This window comes from Gobio gobio (assembly GCF_949357685.1).
Source record: "Gobio gobio genome assembly, chromosome: 23".
NCBI lineage: Eukaryota > Metazoa > Chordata > Actinopteri > Cypriniformes > Gobionidae > Gobio > Gobio gobio.
This window is the reverse complement of record NC_137119.1, coordinates 37,533,063-37,550,885: the sequence shown is the minus strand read 5'-3', so window position 1 is coordinate 37,550,885 and position 17,823 is coordinate 37,533,063. Positions and strand designations below refer to the sequence as shown.

General features: G+C 37.6%; 1 protein-coding gene across 1 annotated transcript; it reads right to left on the bottom strand.

The window, feature by feature from the left end:
• Positions 1-1,862: 1,862 nt before the first annotated feature.
• abcd4 (ATP-binding cassette, sub-family D (ALD), member 4) lies at positions 1,863-17,229 on the bottom strand. The gene is made up of 19 exons (XM_079805838.1): positions 16,824-17,229; positions 16,559-16,677; positions 16,341-16,468; positions 12,673-12,812; positions 12,448-12,564; positions 10,941-11,066; positions 10,743-10,793; positions 10,107-10,201; positions 9,754-9,875; positions 8,565-8,656; positions 8,370-8,462; positions 6,366-6,571; positions 6,185-6,276; positions 6,014-6,050; positions 4,909-4,958; positions 4,705-4,757; positions 2,648-2,724; positions 2,443-2,558; positions 1,863-2,332 (listed from the first exon to the last, which is right to left on the bottom strand). Exons 1-19 carry the CDS (start codon positions 16,856-16,858, stop codon positions 2,264-2,266), a joined length of 1,818 nt encoding a protein of 605 aa, XP_079661964.1. The 5' UTR covers positions 16,859-17,229; the 3' UTR covers positions 1,863-2,263.
• Between the last annotated feature and the right edge of the window lie 594 nt (positions 17,230-17,823).

Here is a 17,823-nt window from a genome sequence, read left to right as displayed (position 1 = left end):
ATATATATATATATATATATATATTTCAATGGCAAAAAGTGTCCCAATCAACCTTCAATCGACTGCATTTATTGGATCAAAAATACAGTAAAAACAGTAATACTGTGAAATATTATTACAATTTAAATCAACTTGTTTCAGGTGTAATACATTTTAAAATGTAATTTATTCCTGTGATCAAAGCTGAAATTTCAGCATCATTACTCCAGTCTTCAGTGTCACATGATATTTCAGAAATCAATCAAAGATAATTTCTTATAATTATCAGTGTTGAAAACAGTTTTAGCTGTTATTATTATTATTATTATTATTATTTTGAAAGCATGACACACTGCCATTCAAAAGTTTGGGGAACGTTAGATTTAAAGAAAAGAAAAGTAAATTAATACTTTTATTTGGAAAAGGCACATTAAATTGATAAAAAAAACAGTAAAGACATTTATGAAATTAATAATAAATTATAGTTGAAATCCTATTTATAATAAATGCTGTTCTTTTCAACTTTTTATCCAAAGAATATTAAGCAACACAACTGTGTTTAACATTAATAATGATAAAAAATGTTTTGTGAGTAGCAAATCATCATATTAGAATGATTTCTGAAGGATCATGTGACACTGAAGACTGGAGTAAAGATGCTGAAAATTCAGCTTTGACCATAAATTACATTTTCAAATATATTACAACAGAACGCAGTTAATTTAAATTGTGATGATATTTCACAATATAACTGTATTTACTGTATTTTTGATAAAATAAATCAATCAATCTTGGTGAGATTAAGATACTACTTTCAAAAACATAAAAAAAACCCGTAATATTTCCAAACTTTTGACTGGTATATTTGAACAATTCTGCAAATTCCACAAAGAATTTAAGCAGCGCAGAATTGAAGTCGAATCAAATTTCCAAATTCAATTCACCACAGTTTAAGAAAAATATATTTAAATTCTGATTAATCTGAACTACTCCATTGCACAATTTACTAATAATGAACACCCTCACAACCCCTTGTGACGGTTTAGTTATTCCTCTACTGGTTGTCTCATATTTTCCTGAAAGGATAGTGGGATAGTCCCGTTATCTGTTCCAGTGTGCCTGTTGATTGACAGCAGCAGATAGGCCATGCTCACATTTAAAACTGCCTGAAACTCAAGCAGTGGGATCAGTCGAACTCTTTGGTGGCAAGGATCATTCTGAGCTCTCTGCTGCTTTCTGTTTCAAACGTACCACTTTCACAGTCCCGCCCGGTAATTGATGTAACAGAAATGCTTAGAGGTTGTAATCTATAACTAATTTACATGTTCCCTGCATGGCAACAGATAGATTCCATCTTCCTGCAAGCCCCTTAATATCCATACAGTTCACTGTGGTCATATATATACAGAACACTATAAATACATAACACAGAGCAGAAATAGTTTCTAAACATATAAAGTGAGAAAGTTTGCTAATTTTAACTCCGAGCCAAATATATAGTGTTTTAGAAACAAGATATAGTGGGAATGTGGGGTGGTACATTTTTTCACCATCTCCTGTACTTCCTCCAAGCATTCCACACCTTTCCTGATAGATTTAAAATAATGCATTTGAGACAATAATACTTATTTAAAAGTATTTAAAGCCCAAATGAATTAATGGAGTATGTATTAGGAACAGAGAGCTAGTTAATATTTTAATTCTGAACTTAAACTCATGCAATATTATTAATGGATTTGAATTGTTATTCAGCTGTGGCTGGAAAATGTTGTCCCTCTACTGGTCAGGCAGAGAAATTACACATTTTTGTGCTCTAGAATAATTTAAATGAATGTAGCCAAACACTAGAAGTATACAGCTTCTCTCATTAAAAACACCATTGAGACATTTGTGTAGCCATTCATATTTTAATATCAGTCATGTTTATAAAATATTTAGTATTTATAAAATATATATGTGAAATATATTCAAAGGCACGTTTTCTCAAATTACTTTTGAAATACTCTTAAATGTTCTTCATTACAGAAATCCCTTTTTTTGCAAATACATTTGGCAAGAAACAACCAATGAAGGTTGAATGAAGCAGCATATTTACATAACAAAAATCTTCAACCATCAACTGTCAAACAGTAGCAAAATACAGCATTATTAGTTTGTCAAAAACAGTAAATCGCAGTATGCTGTCATGTAAACATTATAAGATTTCTTTAGGGTCTCAAGGATGAATGTACCCATAACCACAAACTGGACCAATATCTTCTCATTATATTCCAAGTCTGAAGGTTCACGCCTCTTTGAGTTTGGTGAGCTCCCATTGGCCTTCTCCACACAGTCGCAGCATGACATCATGATACTGTTTAAAAAGCACAAATAAACAAAAAATCTATGCACAGGCCATATAAAAGTTCACAGTGATGTTTGTGGTGTTGTGTAAGTGAATGTGAAAAGGTTACATATCATCACCTTTTCCAGAGTGCTACGATGACCCAGACTGATGAGGGTCATTCCCTGCTGCTTACAGGCCTTATAGAGCTGCTCCTCTGCCTCCTCCGTCAGAGCGCTTGTGGCCTCATCCAGTACTAAATCAAACCGCATGTTTTACTCATGACACTGATTATAGCAATTACAAAAACTACAATACATTTTATGAGACTATGCAGGAACTGACCAGCATATTTGGGCTGCAAGTAAAACAGTCTAGCAAAGCAAAGCCTCTGCATTTCTCCTGGTGATAAAACATCATACCTGTAAAAAATAATAAAAAAACAAGGGAATCCCATTTTTATGTTCTTAAAGGGATATTTCGCCCATTAATGAAAATTCTGTCATCATTTACTCACCCTCATGTCGTCCCAAACCCGCAAGACTTTCGCTCATCTTCGCAAACATAAATGAAGATCTTTGTGATGAAATCGTGAGAGCTTTCTGTTCCTCCATTGACAGCTACGCAACTACCACTTTGATGCTTCAAAAAGTTCATAAAACAGATCGTACAACTAATCCATATGAATTGAAACAAACGTGCTGCGTAACACAAGAATGAACCTCATTGGTTCTTGCAGAAGCTCAAATGTGCTGCGTAACACAAGAATGAACCTCATTGGTTCTTGCTGAAGCTCAAACGTGCTGTGTAACACGAGAATTAACCTCATTGGTTCTTGCGGAAGCTCAAATGTGCTGCGTAACATGAGAATGAACCTCATTGGTTCTTGCAGAAGCTCAAATGTGCTGCGTTACACAAGAATGAACCTCATTGGTTCTTGCAGAAGCTCAAACGTGCTGCGTAACAGAAGAATGAACCTCATTGGTTCTTGCAGAAGCTCAAACGTGCTGCGTAACAGAAGAATGAACCTCATTGGTTCTTGCAGAAGCTCAAACGTGCTGCGTAACACAAGAATGAACCTCATTGGTTCTTGCAGAAGCTCAAACGTGCTGCGTAACACAAGAATGAACCTCATTGGTTCTTGCAGAAGCTCAAACGTGCTGCGTAACAGAAGAATGAACCTCATTGGTTCTTGCAGAAGCTCAAACGTGCTGCGTAACATGAGAATGAACCTCATTGGTTCTTGCTGAAGCTCAAACGTGCTGCGTAACAGAAGAATGAACCTCATTGGTTCTTGCAGAAGCTCAAACGTGCTGCGTAACACAAGAATGAACCTCATTGGTTCTTGCAGAAGCTCAAACGTGCTGCGTAACACAAGAATGAACCTCATTGGTTCTTGCTGAAGCTCAAACGTGCTGCGTAACACGAGAATGAACCTCATTGGTTCTTGCAGAAGCTCAAATGTGCTGCGTAACAGAAGAATGAACCTCATTGGTTCTTGCTGAAGCTCAATCATGCTGCGTAACACAAGAATGAACCTCATTGGTTCTTGCAGAAGCTCAAACGTGCTGCGTAACAGAAGAATGAACCTCATTGGTTCTTGCAGAAGCTCAAACGTGCTGCGTAACACAAGAATGAACCTCATTGGTTCTTGCAGAAGCTCAAACGTGCTGCGTAACACAAGAATGAACCTCATTGGTTCTTGCAGAAGCTCAAACGTGCTGCGTAACACAAGAATGAACCTCATTGGTTCTTGCAGAAGCTCAAACGTGCTGCGTAACACAAGAATGAACCTCATTGGTTCTTGCAGAAGCTCAAACGTGCTGCGTAACAGAAGAATGAACCTCATTGGTTCTTGCAGAAGCTCAAATGTGCTGCGTAACAGAAGAATGAACCTCATTGGTTCTTGCAGAAGCTCAAACGTGCTGCGTAACATGAGAATGAACCTCATTGGTTCTTGCTGAAGCTCAAACGTGCTGCGTAACACAAGAATGAACCTCATTGGTTCTTGCTGAAGCTCAAACGTGCTGCGTAACACGAGAATGAACCTCATTGGCTCTTGCTGAAGCTCAAACGTGCTGCGTAACATGAGAATGAACCTCATTGGTTCTTGCAGAAGCTCAAACGTGCTGCGTAACACAAGAATGAACCTCATTGGTTCTTGCAGAAGCTCAAATGTGCTGCGTAACAAAAGAATGAACCTCATTGGTTCTTGTGGAAGCTCAAATGTGCTGCGTAACAAAAGAATGAACCTCATTGGTGTTCTGAAGATGAACAAAAGTCTTATAGGTTTGGAACGATATCACGGTGAGTAAATGATGACAGAATTTTCACTTTTAGGTGAACTATCCCTATAAAACACCCACATTTTTCATATTCAGATATTAATACTAATTTCTCACCAGTTCCAGTTCACTTCTGTATCCAGTCCTCCGATTCTGGTCAGAAGATTCAACTGACAAACAAAAAAAACAACACAAAAACATGCGGCTTACAAAACGAGTTTAAAAGACAAATAATTGAATTATAAAGAGGAAGCGTGAGGAACTCTCAGTGGCCATATTTTAAAATCAATTACAGACATTACTAAAGCAGATCAGTCTTACCAAACCAACAAGTTCCAGGTATTTTAATATTCTTTCATCATCTATAGACCCTAGAAGAAGAATTTATATTGGTTAAAAGTGTGAAATGTCATCATAATCTATATCTATAAAGTCAGACGTGTGTAGTTTAATTGGCTCACAAATGATTTTGATAAGTTTGCATTGGCGTCTCAAGTTTATTTATATAACACATTTCATAAAGTACATTACATGATAATCAGTGATGCGCGGGTCAATGTATAAACAACCCGCACCCGACCGACGTTTTCAACTAACCCGCCCGCAACTCGGACCGCAAAAAAAAAAGAAGAAAATATTGTACCCGACCCGCTTCCTGACCCGCATTTTTTAAAAGTAGTAAATGCTCATCGTAGCTCATTGGGCCATTGAGAAAATGTTTCAGGCCCTGACGCGGTGTCGCTCAGAGGTGCAGCGGCGAGAGCAGGCAGTTCTTGAGGCGGCCCATCATTTTCCATTTCAGCTCCAGATGCATATTATTGATGAACGCGATGTTTATGTTTCGACCCGGCTTGAAGAATTCATCAGCCCACATTTGGAAAACATTTGGAAAAGTGTGAAAGCCCTTAGGAGCGCAAACTGTTATTTTTCTGAATGCTGTATGATATAGCCTAGTGTTATGTAATACAGGCTTGATTTATTCATTTATTTCGTTTAATTTTCTTAACAATTAAGATGCTGCATGTGTTTATCCAGTCTAATCGAAGTGTGCGTCTCTCCCCCGACTTTCCCAACAAAAATCCCGCCCCCTCTCAGAAAATACATAAAACTGACTTTAAATGCGTTTAAAAGTAGCCTATTAAAATGGTACAATGGCATTGCTCAGTTCAACGTTTTGGGAAATCGGGCATTTTGTCCCGCGTCAGCATTTATTCAAAAGTTAATAACGCTCAACATTCAAAAGGTAAATAAGGATTTATTGACGATCCGACCGACCGTGACCCGAATATCATTAAAAATATTTTTGGATGACTCGTAACCGCGGGTAACCGCGGGTGGCCGCGGGCACCCGCTCATTTTGGATCAACCCGCGCATCACTGATGATAATGCATATTATTAGGTTGTTTAAATTAGGTTCATCAGTACCTGAGGAAGGATATATATCCATTAATGGATAGATAACCTACAAGGCAAAGCCAGAAAATTAGTGTCACCATCAAAAATATTTATTCGCAATAATTGTTTTTACTAACAAAACTGTATTATATGTAGAATTGTGCATAATTGGTGGCATCAAATGTTTTTTTCTTCCCTCACCTGTTCTCTGAGAGTGCCATCAGTAAGATATGCTTTCTGGGGCAGGAAGAGCACACCCCTCGGTCCAAAACATGTGGTCATCTCCACAGAACCTGAGGAACAGGAGAGCAGGATGATTCAACGATGCAGATTTGTTCATCTTCATCTGATCATTTTATCTTGGGTCATCTCTGTCGTGTACCGCTGCATGGTTCCCACAGGCCGTTGAGGACCCTCAGTAGGGAGGTCTTCCCTGTTCCCGTGTTTCCCACCACCAGCAGGTGCATTCCTTGACTGATCTTTAGGGTCAGATCCTTCACCAGCAGCTCCTCTGAGACGGGTGATTTATAGGAGAGACGATCCAGCACAAACGCCGTGTCTGCTGGGACACTGTGAAGCTCCCGATCACTGATAGAGAATTATTATAATTGTTCATAAGATTGCTGACAACAACAATAACTAGAAAGTAAAGGCACTGGAACAAACTTTTATATTGGCTTGATAAATCCTTGTCAGAAAATGAAAGTTTTATTAGCTCCCTAACATGTTTTTATCATGTTGTTAGCATGTCTTAGCATGTGTCTAGCATTACTTTACATTTTGCTAACACGTTTGTAACAGATTTGAATAAATTGCTAACATGATTTAGAATGTTGCTAACATGTTTTAGCACACACTGCTAGCATGAATAAGAATGTGTTAAAACATGTTAGCAACATTGTTAACATGAATTAACATGCTCTTAGCATGTTTTAGATCAATGATTACATGAATTAACGTTTCGAGCATGTTTTAACACATTACAAACATGAATCAGCTTGTTGCTAGCATTTTTGAACACTTTGCTAGCCTAAATTAACACATTGCTAACCTGAATTAACATGTTGCTAGCATGTTTTAACATTAATTAGCATATTGTTATCATAGTTAACATGCTGTCAACATGTTTTACCACGTTGCCATTATGTTGCATCACATTGCTTGCATTATTAAACGCATTGCTAACATGATGAAGCACATTGCTAGCATAAATTATCATGTTTGTTAACATGTTTTAACATATTACTAACATAATTTGACACATTGCTAATATGATTTTTTTTTACGCTAATTAACATATTGGTTTCATAATTAACATGTTGCTATCATGTTTATCATGCCGCTAACATGATTTAGCACTTTACGAGCATATTTTAACGCATTGATAACATGATTTAGCACATTGCTAGCATGTTTCAACATGTCGCTAACATTAACTAACATGTTCTTAGCATATTTAAACATGTTGCTAGCATGATTAGTGATGAACAGCCTTAAATCATTTATAGCTTGCTGTACAAAAGTCTGGATCCCCTCAATGAAAGTCTACTTCTGGGACTTTTTGTAGTTTTGACCGCCCGGTTAACGAAAATCGTAAGTTGAATCAGCTAGAAAAGATATAGCATTTATATAAAATGTTTTGAATAAATTTCTAACATGATTTATCATGTTTGCTAACATGTTTTAGCACACTGTGCTAGCATGAATAAGAATGTTGCTAACATGTTTTAACACATTGTTAACAATAATTAACATCCTCTTAGCATGTTTTAGATCAATGATTACATGAATTAACGTTTCTAGCATGTTTTAACACATTGCAAACATGAATTAGCTTGTTGCTAGCATGTTTTAACACTTTGCTAACATTAATTAGCATATTGTTATCATAGTTAACATGCTGTCAACATGTTTTATCACGCCGCTAACATGATTTACCACTTTACGAGCATATTTTAACGCATTGCTAACATAATTTAGCACATTGCTAGCATGTTTCAACATGCCGCTAACATTAACTAACATGTTCCTAGCATGTTTAAACATGTTGCTAGCATGATTAGTGATGAACAGCCTTAAATAATTTATAGCTTACTGTACAAAAGTCTGGATCCCCTCAATGAAAGTCTACTTCTGGGACTTTTTGTAGTTTTGACTGCCCGGTTAACGAAAATCGTAAGTTGAATCAGTTAGAAAAGATATAGCATTTACAGTGCATCATTATTAACACCATACAAACTGTAATAGTATATCACTGAGACTGCTCATTTTGGACTACCAGGAACTCTTTTAGATCTGCATTACATCTAGAGTTTGAGTCTTGAAATGACCGATCTAAACTACTTTCAATCTAATTTACCCGTTTCAATGTCAATCATTCAATTACCTGCAAGATTCATCCTTTGACAGCAGATCATACCGCTCATAGTCAAACTGTTTCTTGGCAATGTCTGCCATCGCTTCCCGCAATTCTCCAATTCTTGAACCAACGAAAAGATAAAGCAGACTTTTTTTTAGCGAACCAAGAAACAATCATAACACTGATGCACAATAAAATATAAGCAGTCTTAGTTAATCTCACCTGTGCGTGTATCCAGCGACATCAGACACAGTGGTTGAGAGATCTATGAGTTGGGTGAAGCAGTTTATCAGATAGATACAGACGAAAGCATTCTGAAAGAGACACGTGACGTGATTAACACATTGCGGACATCCAATTTTTACTCAGAGTAAAAGCACTTGTTTTTGTCTTAATGTTCAGCCACATTAAAGGGGACCTATTGTGCCCCTTTTTACAAGATGTAATATAAGTCTCAGGTTTCTCCAGAATGTGTCTGTGAAGATTCAGCTCAAAATAATTTATTATACCATGTTGTAAATGCCCATTTTTGAGTGGAAGGAAAAATATGCTGTTTTCGTGCATGTATCTTTAAATGCTAATGAGCTCCATTTTCCAGAAGTGGGCTGAGCCTTTACAACTCATGTCTCGGATACTCAATTAAAACCAAACAGATGTTTTTGGCAATCATCTCTATCGCGGCCACTCTCATGTGACATTGCAGTTATTCATCATAATGAAAGTTTATTATCTGCATGCATTTTAAAGCCATATCAGTCTAAACTTCTGATATATGGTTTTCTGAGTGCACACACCCAAAGCACGCACACAGAAAGCTGGATGATTATGTTCTCTTTCACATCTTACAGTGCTTAAACTATCAAATACACACAAGGTTATGTCAAAAACACAAAGTTCACATAAACACAGTCGGTTATAGCAAGTAAAGAAATTGCACGTGTATATTAGCTCTGTGTATTAAAGTGAAAGCAGCATAATTTACAGTACCTACTGCTGTTTATGCTGTTAATATGAAACAACTAACAAAAGAAAAACAGAAAATCACTCCCTCTTGACTGAATAACTTTAGTAGCTTTAATAAGAATACATTTCTGAATTGAATGCTGCTGTTAAATGCTCTGGCGAGGAGATAAACATGGCGGACTGTGTGTACAGCTCACTGAGGGTGGGGTATATGCTATTAGGGCGGAGTCCATCAGCAGTCATGGGCGGAGCCAACGCATATGTGACGTCACATTGCATAGAAACTGCAAACTGCTTATTCTGAGACACTGTTTATGATTTATGCGCATTTTTACCATTATACGGTGGTTGTGTACACTCACTACCGACACAGATTTATGTTCAAACACCATGTAAAAGTGAATTTTGCATAATAGGTCCCCTTTAAATATAGTTTGAAGGAAGTCACCTTGCTGACAAGAGCACTCAGTTCTCCAGGTGTCAGGCCGTCATACTGTCCAGCAAAGATTGGGATCGCGATGACTATATAGCTGAGGATACTGCCCAGATAGTCAAAGGTGTTTACCCCAACTTTAAAGAAGCAAAACAGTAAGCATTTGTAGAGAACAGAACAAAGATTTTATTATTTTAAACTAGGTTGATAAGACGGCTTAATGCCTGCAAAATGACACTTTTTGGCAGCTCAGATTTAAATGCATGAAATGAGATTTCTCTTGTGCCGCCGTATATATTTTCAGGAAGAAAAGTGAGGAATATTGCACATTTTATGTATACTGTACAATCTTCTGAATGCCCTCTTACTGTAAAGCCAGAGCTCTTTGTTCATCAGGCTTCTCTGAGTGGATAAGAGCATCTGCAGCCTTCGGTCGGTCCGCATGTGTTCCACCTTCCCTGCCCTGATCAAACACACAACAAATGCTCTTCTGCTGTGATTTGATTATATGTATAGTCAATTCTGTCAGGACCACTATCGTCAAAGATGATTGATTGACTATTAGCATACAGTTTGGATTGGCGGTATGGTTCTGTTCTGGGCAAGAACTCCCTGCGCATCCATGCAGCCTAGCATGGATAAGGGCAGGGAGAGCAGCAATAACCCTTTGGGTAAACAGAACAGAACCAACATAATGTATTTGCAGATATCATTAATGTCAATATTTAATGTACAAAATAATTCGGAAATTTAGTCTGATTCAAGGCGAATCAGAATACCAAATCCTGACTGGACGAGAGGAGGAGCTGGGGATGGAGAAGGGTAAATGAGCTCTGGAGAAACGCGATAGCTGCTGATAGTACTGAAGGAGTGTATATATGTATGCTTTGGTAGACGTCGTATAGGTAGACGTGATCAGCTGATGCGAGCTTGACTAACGTGACCTTGCAGAACTGACGCTATACGCTTAATTGTAGGCAGAAATACTGCTAGTACACACTAACCTGAAGGTGGCGGCAGATTCTGCGTTCACTCTAATTTGCATGTGTTTAAACCTGGAAAGACATTAGACAAGTCAAACAGAACTGCTGAAACACTGCTGCATTAATCCAAAGAATAAAATCAGTTAGCAATGGCAACTATTGTTATGCTTCAGCATCACTGATTGTCATTTATATTTCTCTTGTTTTGTATAGATCTACCTAAAATCTCCCTCAAGCTTTTCTTGCTCAACCAGCAAGGACACGATGGGTCCTATCAAGATCTTGTTGACGATGGTTCCAACAACAAAGTAGCCGAAGATGCTGACAAATCCAATCCAGCCCGCACTACAGCACCAAAAGGTAAGAAAAAGTTATCCTATCGAATCTTTCAAAGGAAAACTAGAGGGATGAAATCAGATACAAGAGTATTTAGTAACACTTTGCTTAAAGGAACACGCCGACTTTTTGGGACTTTAGTTTATTCATCGTATCCCCCAGAGTTAGATAAGTCCATACAAACCATTCTCATCTCCGTGCGTGCCATAACTCTGCCTGACGCACCCACCGCTAGCCTATCTTAGCACAAAGACTGGAGGTAAACGGCTCCAGCTAGCCTAGCTTAGCACAAAGACTGGAGGTAAACAGTTCCAGCTAGCCTACTGCTCAATAAGTGACAAAATAACACCAACATTTTCCTATTTACATGTTGTGATGTGTATAGTTACATTGTGTACTAAGACCGACGGAAAATGAAAAGCTGCGATTTTCTAGACCGTCAACATAACCAACGTGAGAACCTGCTTACACAGAGAGTGTGTTGGGGACTATTTTCAGGCGCTGCGTAATATCATTGTGCCGCTGCACCCATGGTACAGCAGCAAAGTTCCTTGATCATTACGCAGGAACGAGAGTATAGTTCCTAGCCATATCGGTCTAGAAAATTGCAACTTTTCATTTCCCGTCGGTCTTAGTACACGATGTAACTATACACATCACAACATGTAAATAGGAAAATGTTGGCGTTATTTTGGCACTTATTGAGCAGTAGGCTAGCTGGAGCCATTTACCTCCAGTCTTTGTGCTAAGCTAGGCTAGCTGGAGCCATTTACCTCCAGTCTTTTTGCTAAGCTAGGCTAGATGGAGCCGTTTACCTCCAGTCTTTGTGCTAAGCTAGGCTAGATGGAGCCGTTTACCTCCAGTCTTTGTGCTAAGCTAGGTTAGCGGTGGGTGCTTCAGGCAGAGTTATGGCACGCACGGAGATGAGAATTCTCTAACCCTGGGGATACGGTGAATAAGCTAAAGTCCCAAAAAGAAGGCATGTTCCTTTAAAGCTTTTATGCACAATGCATTATAAAAGGTATTGATAATGTACAGTCTTTTTTATAAATAATTGTAACCAAAGTTAAAATGCATACATCTGAAATTGGTTGTTTGTCATGTTTTAATACATTATACTTTCTAAAGGTGTAACAATGAATAGATAAGTATTAGAGTGTATTATAATTGTGGTTACAATTATTCATGAGATCATACAATGCATTATAAGGTGCATTACAAAACATAATTAATGCATTAAAAATGCTTTTTAAATGTATTTTACATAAAGGCTACGAGTAGTGTTCAGAATATTTTACTGCCATTAACGATAATGATTACTGGCAAATACGATCACATTATATATATTACATACAACACAAACACACAAGTGCAGCAGCATCGCTCTGACCTGTTGAAGCACTGATAGGTGTAGTAGGTCAAAGTGAACGGAGAGATGAGAAGTCGACTCGCCATAGTGCTCATCTGCTTACATAACCTCTCTACATCCTGACTGATGCGCTGGTCTCTTTACGTGACACAAACACAAAATAAACCGGTAACAGAGTACATTTAATTAAGTCTTCTTAAGTAATGAAGTGTAACCACATAAAGAGATGTTGTGTGAATACATTACGGGTTGTCGATGTCTTTGCACAGTACGTTGAGGGTGTAGTAAACACGTCCCTTGAAGTAAGTGCTATGGATTTCTTCAGTTAAAGACTTTCTCCAGCTGACATACAGCAGACTGGAGATGTACTGGTCTAAACTCTTCAGCTGAGGAACAGATATATTATTGATTAGTGATTTATTATGAATCCTTGATTGGATATTATACAGTATACAAATTACAAGTGCAGTACAACCTCTTTAGCTCCTAAATTATGTTGCTGGTAAATTTAATTCATTTGAGTTGGGTTAGTTAACAGTATTTTTTCTTGACGTGCTGTGACTTTCTCATTTAGGGCCATGAACATGAATGCAAAGTTTCAACATTTTGATGTGTTGCGGAAATTTCTGTTATGATTATAATAAAGTAAAGCCAAGATAAAAACATTTAGTCAGTTTCTAAAGTTCCGGGGATAAACGATATCACGATAAAATGATAAGCTCTGGACATTTTTACTCTATATGAATTAAAGGTGCACTATGTAACATTTTTTCAGTAAAATATCCAAAAAACACTAGGCCAGTGTTATATATTTTGTTCAGTTGAGTACTTACAATATCCCAAATGTTTCCAACTATTTGTAAATCGTGAGAAATTGCTATTTTAACCAAGGAACCGGGACGTGTGAGGGAGTCGCCTGTCGATGACGTCATATCTGCGTTCCCCTCGGTTTCCAGTTTTATTCTGCAGAAACGCTTTACTCTCACTGCAGTGTGAACAAGTGTCATAGCAGCCGCTGAGCGAACGCAGAGTAACGTCATAACATCATTTTCAGCACACTCAGATGTGTCTAATATGATAAACAGAGCTGCATTACCTCATACTCATGACCGGAAAAGCGGTCCCGCCGGCGACTGTGCCATAATAAAGGTCCCGCTGCTCGCAAGGCTTGTGTTGCGCTCTTCTTATTAACAATTGCTCCTGCTTCTGCTTCATACTACAGTAACGTTAATAATCACATCCATGAACATGATTTCTGCCCGAGTCCTATCCCGATTCTTTCCACCGGCTGTGAGGTGAAGACCACATGTCCCAAGATTCTGCGCTCAAACTTGGCATCATCAAACTACGCCTTTGTTTTGAATAGGCGACCTCTAGCTGACGGAAAAGTTACATAGTGCAGCTTTAATCTAACAGCCTATCACACAGCAGGAATAAACGTGACAACAGCCAGTCAGTGCATGGCACACAAACTCGCACACGTGACGCTCATTGTTTTCCGCGTCTGCCGTCTCAAAATATGAGGACATGAACTTTATCTCCAGAGCTGCTTTGAGAATCACTTCACAAGCTTTTCACCGTTTCATTTGAGAAAATCTACTGTCAAATACACACTGAAAGTGTATCTAAAACTCAAGGCCGTAACCATGTCTTGAACACTGGGGGGACCAATTTTTATTTTTTTATAAAGCATAAAGAAACAGAACAGTGAACAAAATTCTAGGTCTAATTCTAGTTGGGAAATAATCATTTTGGGATTATTGGCAAATAAAATTTGCATTAATTTGCGTCATATCGTTAGTCTCGAGATTCTTCCCGTTAGTGAATAAATACTTAGGTCCGCTGTTAACATTTGAATTCCTTAGTGGTCTGGTGGTAGAATATTTGTAAACCGTGGCGAAGGTTACAGGTTCTAATCCGCCCTCATATGTTTTTTAAGATGTTCAATGATTGTATATTAAGAGCAGGGACCAGTTTGTGTGCATTTTGTTTTGTGATATAACCGAAAAATAGAGTCCCCGCAATGGCATTAAACGATAGATTGACGCGCTTGTCTGTGTGAAGACTGTAAACGAGCCAAAAGTGAATGTAAACCCCGCCTACTTTGATTTGATTGGCCATCTCAATCATTTTGACATTGAAGAGTGCCGTTAGACCCAAGGCAGACCAGACTAAAAATGTAACTTGTAAACCTTTTTGTCATCCTAACCTACAGAGCGCTGTGTAAAGCCTTGTTTATACTTTCGCCTGGCTCCGCAGCACGAGCCTCCGCTGACTGCTGACTCTTAAATATTTCCTAATCTCACTAAACATTTTCATTTAGTTTTGTGATTTAAAAATAAAATAAAACATGGATCTTTATTTTCAATAAAAGGGCTTATTTATGCTTTTGTAGGCTCATATTTTAAATATAAGCAACTAATTTGTACGTGCAAACTGGGTGCCGGTGTCATGAGATGTCATGCTCGGCTAGATTTGCCTAGAACTCCTGCATCTTCGGATGCGGAGCCACTCGAAAATTTACAAAAAATGCGCTGCACACCGCCACGTGAAATGGGATCTCGCACACTCAACGCGCACAACCGCCCACTCCGCGATGACGTCATTTTTGCAATTTGGCCATTTCTAATTATTGGGGGGGGTTTGGGCGTAATCATCACCCGTCTATGATGGTTACGGCCCTGCTAAAACTAGATCTTCACGACAAACCGTCAAATTAAAAGTTCAAGAAATGATGACAGAAATATATCACTACTGTAATCACTACTTTATATCCTATTTTTGCATCCATGTCTTACATGTATACAGTTCTGTGCAGCATATTATTTGACAAAAAAATTTATATGCAATGTTTTTCATGCAATTTTCACTTGATTACATTTTCAAAGATTGATTAATTTGTTAAAGTTTGTATAAATTTGTTGTAAATCATAAAACACAAAATTCCCCCAAAATAAAATGGAAAACAGAATTTTAGGGGGATGGGGGCAGCCATTTACACTAAGTTTAAATAGCAATAGATTATACACTAAGTGCAAGTACTAGCAATAGACTAATTTACACAGTGAAAATAGCAGCATTTTCTTATCTATATGCGATTTACACTAAAGAAAATAGCAGTAATTTCTTTGCAATAAGTGTAAATAGTAGTTAGATACTATTTATACTTATAAATAGAGGCAGATACTATTTGCACCTCAGTGTTGTTGTACATTAAAAGGTATGCAATAATAACAGAGTGTAAATGATTATATTTATTAAAATTATTAAATGGATGGTGCCTTATTGGGATAATAAAGCCCTCCCTACACCTCCCCCTAACCCTAACTGATAAACAATTTATTATTAGACACACGTTAGACACTTCATTTACATTTGGAATATTTTCTTTATTTCTTATCGAAAATAAATGCCTTTCCGATCTGATATGTGATGGGGAAAGGGAGTAGAGTGAGTTTGGCAAAGGCGGATTTGAACTCGGGTCAGTTGGCATCAAAACTTTCAGCCACTATTGCAATGGGCGGAGTTAGTGTAAATAGCCTCTGCCAACAAGGCGGCCTATTTGCACTTAGACGCTCCGAATATATAATATGTGGAAAGCATTTCCTTCTCCATTAATGGTAAATGAATATCGTGATAAATATCGATATTGTATGCATTTGGCAGACGCTTTTATCCGAAGAAACTTACACTGCATTGTAGGTGTACATTTTTATCAGTTCAGCCATGTTCAGTTTGTTGGGAATCGAACCCATGCTCTTTGCATTGTTAGTGCCATACTCTAATATAAAAACCATACACAGATTTTAACCATAATACAAGGGATAGAGAACCCAAGGGTTACCACCAAATACAGTAACTAGTTAGCAGATGCTGTCACCTGAAAACTATATACTGTACAAGACCAAACTCACGGTTGAATTAATCAGGATGAGCAGAACCGCAAACACCACCAGATCTTTGAACTTCCCATAGCTCTTGTCAGACAGAACCTCGTAGAACTGACTCGGAATAAGACCCACTTGATAAATCACAAGCTGGACTAAAAGAAAAGAAAAAATACATTGATCAAACAGAGAGAGAAGACAAAACAAGCCATCATAACCTATTCCAGATGGTAAAAGTTTATTACCTGAAAGTGTGACTCCAAGAAGCGTCATGAACATCCGGACAGTTTGGTTGGACCAGGATGGGAAAAGGATCTTCAGAATACAGCAGAACCTTTGCAGAAACCTCCAGTCCAGCTTTGGTCTTGGGGGGAAAACTCAACTAGTTACATGTATGGCTCAAAATATCATCAAGACCGGATTAGACACAAAAACAGCTGCATTTCTTCTATTCTATGAGATATATCTCTTGTGATAAAAGATATTTAGAGATGTCAGTTCACGTCTTACCTTTTCACACTGCTGTTGTTCTTCATGGGTGGCATGGTGAAGGTTTGGTGAAGGTATTAAGACCTTCTGACTATAAAATCTTCCCCTTTTTTGTTTTTGCTTATTTTAAACTCTTAGAGGAGTTTATTGTTTGCGTTTTGGGTTCAAAGTCTAACACAGCATATGACAGCGTCTTAAACATGATTAGTTCAATCTGACAAACGCTAGTTATGAACAAACAGACGTGACGTTTACTTTTACAATATTTTAATAGATTTAAAGTCATACGCGAGCAAAGAGATGATGGCGCTGTTGCGCTGTATTAATGAGCAAATAAATGAATGAGGTGTTACTTTATTTCAGTAGTTATTTTATATCACATGCAGGGTCACATGTACACACACATTTCTTCGTGTCGGTCTAGACTGGTCTGGTGCTCCGCTGCCATCTGCTGTACAGGAGAGATTATGACAGGACTGTATAAATATAGCCACCGAATAACATATTGAAAGGGATAGTTCGCCAAAATCATAACTCACCCTCTAGTTGTTCCAAACCTGTATGGATTTATTTCTCCTGCTAAACACAAAAGAATATATTTTGAAGAATATGGGTAACCAAACAGTTGATGAACCCCTTTTTTCTCTCCATACTATGGAAGTCATCAACTGTTTGGTTACCCATATTCTTCAAAATTTCATCTTTAATGTTCAGCAGAAGGAATAAATTCATACAGGTTTGGAACAACCTGAAGGTGAGTATGACAGAATTGTAATGTTTGTAATGTACTTATAAATCCCATCCTATTTTTTAATACTATTTTTTTTATAGCATGTGTTAATTATGGTTCGTGTTAATTTATAAATACAGACTATATTCATTGTTAGCTCATCTTAGTCTGCATTAATGTATAAAACTTTTAATATTAAAATGTATTAGTATATGTAGAAATATGTAACTTTAACCAAGATTTGCAGGATTTGTTAAAATATTGTTCATTGGCCATATATGTTAGCATATA